General features: G+C 49.0%; 1 protein-coding gene across 1 annotated transcript; it reads right to left on the reverse strand.

The window, feature by feature from the left end:
- Positions 1-859: 859 nt before the first annotated feature.
- Positions 860-8,256, reverse strand: ZNF488 (zinc finger protein 488). Its single transcript, XM_081823938.1, has 2 exons — positions 8,140-8,256; positions 860-2,185 (listed from the first exon to the last, which is right to left on the reverse strand). Exon 2 carries the CDS (start codon positions 2,026-2,028, stop codon positions 1,060-1,062), a length of 969 nt encoding a protein of 322 aa, XP_081680064.1. The 5' UTR covers positions 2,029-2,185; positions 8,140-8,256; the 3' UTR covers positions 860-1,059.
- Between the last annotated feature and the right edge of the window lie 1,983 nt (positions 8,257-10,239).

The following is a 10,239-nucleotide window of genomic DNA, read 5'->3' on the forward strand; positions in this document are numbered from 1 at the left end:
ACGCACATATCACCCATTTACTTTGGGCTTGGCCATTGACTTGCTTTGGCTAAGAGGACGTTAGTAGAATTGACCCCAAGGGACGCCTGGATGGCTCAGTCAGTTAAGCGTCTGACTCTTGGTTTCGGCTCAGGTCATGATCTCAGGGTCTTGAGATCAAGCCCCGTGTCAGGCTCCATGCTGAGCATGGAACCTGCTCAAGATTCTCTCTCTCTGCCCCTCCCCCCACACTCTCGCACTCTCTCTCTCTCTCAAAAAAAAAAGAAAAAGTGACTCAAGCAGAAACCTGAGGTTTGCTTGTGTATTTGGATTTTCCTTCTTGGGCTCTTGGCATAAACACGAGAGAAGTATCATCTGGGAAGCCCATCAGTCCTAGAGTAAAAGACAAACTTAAAGATAATTTGTGATCAGAGCCAAGCCCAGCCAAGACCAACTCAACCCAGCCAATCCATAGAACCTCGAGTGAGAAATAGATGCTTTGAGTTGTTTGCCACTGAGATTTTGTTATTTAACAACACCTGACTGATCTGGACAATAATATCATTTAATCAGTGATCACACCGTGCCAAGTGTCATGCTGGCTATTTTCCACACACCTTCGCATGTAACCCTGACAACATCCCTAAGACACAAGTGTCACCTAAGAACACTGGGGCTCAGACGATTAAAGCAATGTGTCCAAGGTCAGGGCTAATATGTGAAAGATTTGAATCCAGGTTTGTCTGCCTCCAAAGCTCATGCTGTGTGCCAAACTTGCCTCCCCAAGGAACAAACAGAATGGTGACAGGAGCAGGGCCTCCACTTCATGCCTCATAGTCCCAATGCCCTAGGTTAACAAAGCATATCATTTTATTGCATGACTTTATTTCCATCAAAACACATCACAGCTGAGGGCTCTCTTTTTCAAATGATGACCGAGGTGTTCATCTATGAACTCCAATGCAGACAGCCCTGCAGACAACTCTGACCAGCTTTTTCAAAGGAAACACCAGCGAGCCATCTCCGGCTCATTGCCAAATCTTAGAAGCTGCCCCTACAGGTTTGCTCCACAGTCACTGGCTAACTGTGAGAAGTCATGTGCCGAGACAGATGGTGGCGCTCCCGGAAGTATTCATGGCAAATGGGACATGTGAGGGCCTCTTCCCTCAGCTTCTTAGAATGTAGGTCAGGCCCTGCATGCTCCTTTTTGTGGTGGGACCGCATGTGGAAGACCAGGTCGGAGGTCAGGCGAAAGGACAGGTTGCACTTTGCACACCAGTTCTGGGTGGACAGACCCAGGGAGGTGAACGTGGGTCGCAGCAGAGCCCAAGAGGCAGGGGAGGAGGAGGATGAGTGTGTGGGTATCTGGCCAGTGGCATGCTTTAGCCACAGTGTGGGGGCACCCATGAAAGCACTGCAGACAGGAACATTTTGTGGCAACGTTTGCAGGTTCCGGAAATCACCCACCAAAAACTTAGAATTTGAAAGTTGACCCCAACAAGGGACATCTACCGTGTTGATGAGTCCCAACAGCTCCCCAAGGGCATCTGCGTGTCCCTCTGCCTGGAAGGCAGAGGTTGGCCCAGGTCTCCCTGTTGGACACCTGGATGGTTTGCCGAAGGCGCTTCTCGGTTCCCCTTGGGCTCCGCTGGGCCAAGAGAAGACCTTGCTGCCAGCTGCCCTGGGGATCTCCTGTGTCAGCTGCTGGGGGACAGGCCAGCCTGTGGGGTTACCATGCTCCCTCTCCTTGGCCTGCGCACCCTCCAGCCTCTTCTTGAGCCGAGGCACCTCCGTGAAGGCACTCTGCCCCTGTTCCCAGCACACCTTCTGGGCCATTGGCTTTCCCAGTCTGAGTTTGCCTGGGGTTGCTGACAGCACCAGCTCAGCATAGGCCTCATGCTGGCCCCCGCCGCCTGTGGCAGCCTCAGAGCCCAGGTGGTTGGTTTTCGCCAGCAGCACTGGCTTGCAACCCCTGCCCTGGTCGGCTTCACTAAGCCGCCATCTGTTTTCAGCTGAAGAGCTCCGCACAGCACCCTTCCCAGCAGCCATGCTGACCAGCAGGGTGTGAGCCAGCTGCCAAGGTGGATGCTCCAATGGCTGTCAGTCTTCAGGGGCTTTGGTGTTCCAGAGGGCTTGACCCAGGGAGGAGCCGTGAGACTGGAGTGCTCCCCCGTTGGCTGCGCCAGCACACTTGGACCACAGGACACTGCACAGAGAGGAAGCAACAGCAGTGAGACATGCGCTCCTCATCTTTGCTGTGTGCATCCAAAGAAGCCTGACTGCTAAGGATGCAGCAGCTCACCCTGACTTGGAGCACTGTGCCACCTGCTTTCACCTCCAGGACTCCATCAGGGAGGAAGGACCATGCCACGTGACCCTGCCACCCAGGGGTGAGGCTCAGCACCGCCCCTGCACCTGCCAGCATCCAGGCAGCAGCTGCTGTGTTCCCACAGCACACGACGTGTCCACCGGGCAGTTCCGACCCAGCTGACAAATCTAACGTGTTTGCACCCTGACTTATGAAAGTTTTCATTGTTTAGAGTAGTCTTGCTGCTCAGTGTGTCCATTTTTCTTCCACGGAATCAGACGTGACAGGACACCGAGCACCTGGGAGTGGAGCTCCGGCAGCACAGGTGGCCAGAGGGTAAAGGCTGGACAATAAAATGCCCAGGCATGCCAGGGTGGGTCTGGGCCCCGCTCCCACTCCTGGGGGGCAGCCCCCTCTTCTCCACCTGGCCCTGCCCTTGGAGCAAGCGTGGGTCTGCCCCGTAGCCACTCGCCAGAGTGCCCACACTTGGTTTGCCTCAGACATTAATCCATTTCCTTCTCCTCTGCTCACCTGTCAACTGTCCTCTTGTGCCAACCTGCTGGACCTACTCAGGTAGACCAGCCTCCACTCTGCCCTGGAGGTGCTCAAGGCTTGGAGGAAAGACACTCACGGCCATATGTGAGGTGGCACTGAGGAGGAGAGAGTGTCATCAGCCCTGCTGGGGAGGCTTTCCTCCCTGCCCTTCCCTAATCAACTCCACCAGCCAGTTCTTGAAGCTAGGACACCCCTCTTCAAGCCTCCCCCCGCCCACTCTCCCCCAGATGGTGAGCAGCACTGGCTGAACCAGACTCACATGCACACACATACACATCTTCGTTCACCCACTCAAATACACATACACTCACAGAAACAAACACATACACACACACACACATACACTCACATATACACACTCATACATACACATACATACACTCACACTTATACACACACACATACACACACACACACTCCCCCCCCACAATTCGTCTCTCTTTCTATCCCCAGCTCTGCCTCAGACAGCTCTCCAGATGACATTTCAGAACCACAGGCTGTCTTTCCCGAGCCTGGGCAGGTGCCCATGCTACTGTCCTCCGGGTCCTGCTGCACCCTGCACCCCTCTGCAGACAGCCCCACTGGGCTGCCTTCTCAGCTCGGGCAACCTCTGCCAACCACAGCCATGTAGACCCAGTCATCAGAAATGTCCAGAGTGCCCTGAGCCACAGATGTGACAACTCTGTTTTCAGCATTCAAATCTGGAACATGGGATCTTACTGCAGGATGAAATATTTACTACCAGGGATGCTTCATCATGTAAACATAGAAGTGACCGTTTATAGACTATGTAGGTGAACACATGCCAGAGATGCCAGAGGCTTCATATGCCTTATTGCGTGGAATTTTCACAGTAACCACATGAGGGAAGCTGCATGATTCAACCCAAGGGCATCCATCTCCAACCTGCCAAATGCCACATTGCTAAATGCAGCGCTGCCTTCCAGCTTCTTGAGACCATTGTGGGTCTGAATTCTGCCAATCACTATATTAGATATCCATCCAACTCCATGTTCCATCAATTTTATTATTCAAATCTTAATAATAATAATGGGACCAACAGGAGGAGGAGAAAGAAAAGGAGATATAATAATAATAATAATAATAATAATAATAATAATACTGAGAAAGAGAAGAAGAAAAGAAGGTGACAAGGGTACTGCACTGACTGGGGACCTTTGGCATGACCAAGCTCCCTGAGGCTCACCTCTCTCCCATGCATCAGCACTGCTGGGCTAAGGTCACTCAGACAAGTGCAAATAATGTCCTACAACACTCTCTCTGGGGCTCCATCTAACCGGTCCACTCTGTCTGTGACATTGCCAGATGGAAGCCTCTCAAAGAGGAAAATGATGTGTGTCTGACGTGGCCTGTCCCAGGTGAACCTGTGCCAGCTCCTGATGCTCATCTCTTCCTGTCAAACGGACTCACGGGCCCTTTCCCAGGGTCAACATCAGACTCTGGGTCTCATCCAGCTCCAGGCTTCATGCACCTCTCCTGTGATCCACCTCTCAGATGACCTGTGCAGATGCATGATGTCATCTCTGGGGTGACATCATGCTCTGGCCGGTGAGTTCTGGGTCAGGAGATCACATGCACAGCTGCTTGGTGCTGCCTCGCTCCTTCTTCCTACGTGGACCGACCAATGCCCTTTGCGACTGGAGGATGGTTCTCTGCCAGACATTCCGGTGAATCTATGAAGCCCTTGTTCTCCTTGCTCCCGTGCAATGTTAAGGGACTCTTTGCTGTCCCTCCACTCTCCTCAATAGCCCCAATTCATTCTGAGCTCTCACCCCCTGACACGATCTGCTCATCCTCATCACTCTGTTGTGTGTGTCCTGATAAGGGTTCTCTTCTCCTCCTTGGATCTTTTCAGTCTGAGCTTAGCAAGAAACCCCCTGAGCCACACAGACATCTTTCAGTAACACCCCGTGGTCTTCCTATTGAAAGGACCTGATTTCAATCCCAGACTCTCCAACATTTCTGAGCCCTTAGATCATGGGATTATAAGTGATCTTTGAGACCTTCTGAATCTGTGCTCCCCAAGTTTACATGGTGTCTGACCACATCCATCCTTCCCTATCATACAGGATACTTCTCCCTCAGGCTCTCAACCTTCCTGGGCCACCAGTGAGGATTCCTCCAATGAACACAAGAAGGGCTACATTCTTGGAAATGAAGCCTTACTCACTTCACAGTGTTACAAGCACATGCGTCTTTGTTTATTACCCACCGAGTGCAGACTCTGATCACTCTTTCACTTGGCCACATTCTGTTCACGCTATGACCAGGCCATCCCATGTTATCATCAAGCCGTGTATCACCCAGAGGATAAGTGCATGGGCTCTCACATCAGATGCCTCGACCAAACCCAACTCTGCTCTTACCAATCCTGTGACCACGGGCAAGGTGTTGATCCTCTCTCTGCCTATTTTCTCATCCAAAAAAAGGACCCTTTCTTAAAAAAAGGATCACCTTGGGGCCTACTCCATCAGGTGGTTGGTAAAGATTAGACGGATTAATGTATCTGAAGTGTTAAAGAGCCGGGCCCAATAAATGTTAGGTACATTAATTTATTCATTATTATCACACTAGTGCAAAGGGTAAGAGTCAACCTCCTGGCTGACCTTCCTCTACTCATGTGCTCCCAGGAACCAGTGCCCAGTAGTGTGTAATGAGTGACCCAATGGCCTGCCTGTTTTCCTCCTTCCCTCTTCATTCACAGAAGAAAGAACCTTTAGTCAACAACCGGGTGACCTCTTTTTCCTGAGGTATCTGAAGGTACTCTCCAACCTCTGTCAGCTGGCCAGCCTCCAGCCTATCCAAGCTGCATCGCACTCAGAAACTGGATCTTATTCAGTGATACCATGTATACCACCAACTAGTATCTCCTGTGTCTGCCTTCCTCTTTAGCTAAAACAAACAAGAGCAGATAATATCTCCTGTGCGCTAATCCTTTGGTTTCCCTAGACCTTGGAGGTGCTTCTCAGACCATTCTGGAAGGTTCCAGAGGATAATTATCTATCCACCTCTTCTACATATGGATTGTGACGTCCTGGGTTTTCCTGAACGGGAAATACACACGCACTCTCCTAGCTCTGGAACCCTGAGAAAATTAAAACTGGAGAGCTATCCAGGCTTTCCTGGAGGCTGGTTGGTGATGCCACAGAGAAGAGGTCTTCCCAGTCAATCTCCACAGGCTCTATGTCCGCCTAGACCCCTTCAGCAGCAATGCCTGCTGTGTTCAAGCAAAACTAAATGCAATTTTCCCAGAATGCAGCCAGACACCAGGCCCATAATGCAGTCGGCTGGAGTCCTAACACAACTTGGCCATGTAGACCAAGCCCAGTGGTGGCCTTCCGGGGAAAGTCCATGGCTTGTATATCAAACTGCTCAGCCAGACTCTACCTGATGCCAATAATAGCATCATTATCTACCAGAAAGGAGAGATACAGCCTACTCAAAGAAGGAAAGGAAATTTAAAAGCATTGCAGCTCAACACAAAACCTTGAAAAAATCTTTTTATTGTGATTATCTGTTTTAAAGAAAAGTTGTCACTTCCTGGGTTTCTGAAAAAGAAATCTGCTAAGCAAAGCAGACATGATGGTTTTAAATCATTTGCAAAGCATCCCTTTCATCCCACCCCTCCAGACTTCTGATACATTGGAAGTCAGCGGTACAATGATTTAAAAGTCAATTTGACTCTTAAGTGCAGAAAACAACCTCCCGAATCAAAGTTCCATGCATATACTTAAGAATTTGTCCAACATTCTTTGATTTAAAATGAAAATTTTCTTTCAATAAACACATTGCAATCCTCTTCCATCATATTTCATTTTTGTTTGTGTGATTTATGTAATGTCACATTTCCTTTCCCGTAACAACTGAAAAGTCAAATGAACTGAAATATCATTAAAAATCATAATAAACCAAAAGGTTAAATTCTTTATTAAAAAAAACTTCTGTGTTAGGTGGTAATTAATAGCTTTAAAAACAAACAAGTTTATATATATATGGTGTGTGTGTATGTGTGTTTGAACATACAGCTATATGTCATAAAAATATCATAAAGCAATGAAATCACATCTCTCTGACAAAATCACATTTTTAACAAGAAGCAAAACATTGCTTTAATATACAATACTTCTACTTTATTTCCCCCAAATTAATCGGATTTGTTTTTCTAGATTTCTTCACTTAGTATGTGTCTAATACAATCCTTGATACTAAGATGAGGGTATTTTCAACTGTGGTCCTACCTAATGTACACAATAACATTAATCTTAAATGCCACAATAATTGCTATAAAATGCCTGTCTGATTCAGCATAATTATGGAACTTAAATTCTGCACATCAGCAGCACTGACAAGTATCTATTTTAGAAATACACAGTTAATTTCATATTTTAACTCTCACTTAATGGTTTCACATGAAAAGCCCTCACCTCTCTATTGTCTTCCCACAAGTAAGCTCTGAATTCCACCCCTTCCCTCCCTATCAACCTGGCCTTACACTATTTCCAAGGAAGGATGGTGTGGGCCCCAGTGTCCCCTCAATGTTTCTGCAGGATTTAGCTTCCTGGTGTGCTCTCTGTGCCTGTTACTACAGGCAAATGTCAAGAAAACGACTCAATCAATGCCTTGTCTCTAAAACTAAGTATTTTCTTCCAGCTCACCCTAAATCTCAGATATTTATAACTAGATCATTTATGTATTTTTCCCAAAACAGGCATTGAATGCCCAAATCTTTGGATATAATCTTTTGGAGAAAGGATCTGGGACAGATGCTCCATTATTACTCTAGTACCCAGTACAAGCTCTGGCTGAGTATAACAGAGCAACACAGGATGAGGAAGGATGGGTGGATGGACAGATGGACGAATGAGAGTCATCCTAGGAGAAAAAAAAAATCAAAAGGCAGAATTCCTGGGGCGGGTGGTGGAGGGTGGGGCGAAGGAAAAGACCAAGAGAGACAGAGAAGGAAAAAGAGAAGGGGTAGGGCAGGGAAAATAGGTAATGAAGAAGAGGCAGACAAGAAAAAGTGAGATAGACGACGGAGGGAAACAGGAAGAGACAAGGAGACAAAAGACAGAGGCAGAAGGCAGGGACTGGGGGTAACGAAGAGAAAAAAGGGGGGGGCGAGATGAAGGAAGCCGGCGCCCGAGGGGAGGAAAGAACCCGGCAGTCAAGGGCAGGACTGCGCACTCTGCCCTGGGGAAAGGCCAGCAGAAGTGGGATGAATCGCGCCCCCCACGTCCACTCGCCGCCTGTCCCGCGTGCAGGACGGCGCGTCTCACCTTAGCTTTCCCGCGGCGCTGGGCGCTGGAGAGGCGCTGACAGCCCTGACCGCTTCCAGGTCGGACCGCACCACACAAGAGTCGGAACCTGGCGCGCGAACCCCGGGGGCCGGCCGGGCCCCGCCCTCCCGGACTGCTCCCGCCTCCGGGGCGGGGCCTCAGGCAGCCACCCCCACGGCCCCTTCCGGGAGGGGCCTGCGCGTCGACGCGACTTACTCAAGAGGTGAGCGGGGTGCGAGCCCGGCGCGCTCCGCTCCGCAAACCCCGGCCCGCCGCCAGGGGACTCGGCCTCTGCCCGGCGCCTCGCAGCAGCCGGGCTGAGGGGAGCGTCCCGGCGCTGGCCGCCCCACCCAGCGAAAAGCTCCCGTGCCTTGGGAGGTGGCGCCTGGGCCACGGCGGAGGCACCCCTGCCGCTGCTCACCCGCCCTAGACGCCACGACTTCTCCCCGAGGCCCGCGGGTCCCAGGCTACCGCCCGGGTGTTAGTGCGGAGATCCCCGCGGCGTCCGGGCAGTTCTTCCCCCTGCCCGCTGAGCCGCCGCGCAAACTGCATCTTTGCAGCGCCGCGAGAATCTCCCAAACTTCGTGGAACTGTCCCTCTGCCTCGCTGCCTCCTCAGCCGGGAGATGGCAGCACTGCGCCAGACCATGGTGAGTTCTGTGATCTCACAGAAAGCAGAGGTGTCAGGGAACCTAACTACCCACGGAGAATGGGACGGACTAGGGTCCGAAAAAGGGCTGCGCGGCGGGAGGGAATGGCTTCTGAGTGGGCGACATTCATGACAGGACTCGAAGGAGCTCGTAGTGACAGGTGAGAAGAGATGGGAGAAATGGGTGAGCTCACCAGAATTGTAATGGCAGCCAGATGTGAGGGTCACATTGTTGGAGCACAGAGGGAGTGCAGAGCCGATTAGACTGAGGAAGGGAGATCCCTGAGGGACTGAAAGGGAAACCAGCCCTGAGTCCCTGCTCCGTTCTTCCTTCAGTCACTCAGTCAATGTTCTGGATGCACTTGGGGGGCAGGGGATGCAGGGACAGAAGGTAACAGGCTCTGTGCTTTTCCCCGGGTTTTGGAGCATCTGTTACACAAATAAGATTGTAAAGAAAAAAAATTATGGTAAATCTGAGGGGGGAAAAGCTGATTCAGAACATACATTAGAAGATCCACAAAGCAAAACTTTTCTTTCGGTGAATATGGAAGTGAAACATCAAATCCCTAATGTGAGCATTTATACAACTTTAATGAAAGAGAAGCTTAGAGGAAAATTTGTGGCCACAAATGGTTATTTTATGGGGGAAAAAAAGGTAAAAATAAATGAGTTAACAATTAACCTAAAAATATTTGAAAAAGAATACTAAAATGAAACCCAAAGAAAATGAAAGGGAGAATATTTTAGAGAAATAATAAATACAAAAAAATAGTAAAATAGTAAAACAAAACCAAAAGTTATTTAAAAAGATAAATATAGATAATATTCTAATGAAATTGATTGTAAAACAGGACAGTCTTCCCAATGTTTTTATTATAATTTTTATTATTATTATTACCTCCCCCAGGAGCTCTTTTTTTTTTATGTTACGTTAATCATAACAGGTTGCTGCCTGTGTTCTCCTTTAGGATGTTGATGGACTCCTGTCTCACATTGAGGTCTTTCAACCATTTGGAGTCTATTTTTGTGTGTGGTGTAAGGAAATGGTCCAGTTTCATTCTTCTGCATGTGGCTGTCCAATTTTCCCAACATCATTTGTTGAAGAGACTGTCTTTTTTCCACTGGACATTCTTTCCTGCTTTGTCAAAGATCCGTTGACCATAGAGTTGAGGGTCCATTTCTGGGCTCTCTATTCTGTTCCATTGGTCTATGTGTCTGTTTTTGTGCCAGTACCATACTGTCTTGATGATGACAGCTTTGTTAATAGAGCTTGAAGTCCGGAATTGTGATGCCGCCGGCTTTGCTTTTCTTTTTCAACATTCCTCTGGCTATGCGGGGTCTTTTCTGGTTCCATACAAATTTTAGGATTATTTGTTCCATTTCTTTGAAAAAAGTGGATGGCATTTTGATGGGGATTGCATTGAATGTGTAGATTGCTCTAGGTAGCATTGA

The sequence above is a fragment of the Leptonychotes weddellii genome, chromosome 6 (assembly GCF_054177405.1).
Source record: "Leptonychotes weddellii isolate Sample4059 chromosome 6, ASM5417740v2, whole genome shotgun sequence".
NCBI classification, from domain to species: Eukaryota; Metazoa; Chordata; class Mammalia; order Carnivora; family Phocidae; genus Leptonychotes; species Leptonychotes weddellii.

Coding starts and splice junctions, on each gene's coding strand:
- ZNF488 (XM_081823938.1), bottom strand. CDS start 2,028: ATGGCTGCTGGGAAGGGTGCTGTGCGGAGCTCTTCAGCTGAAAACAGA.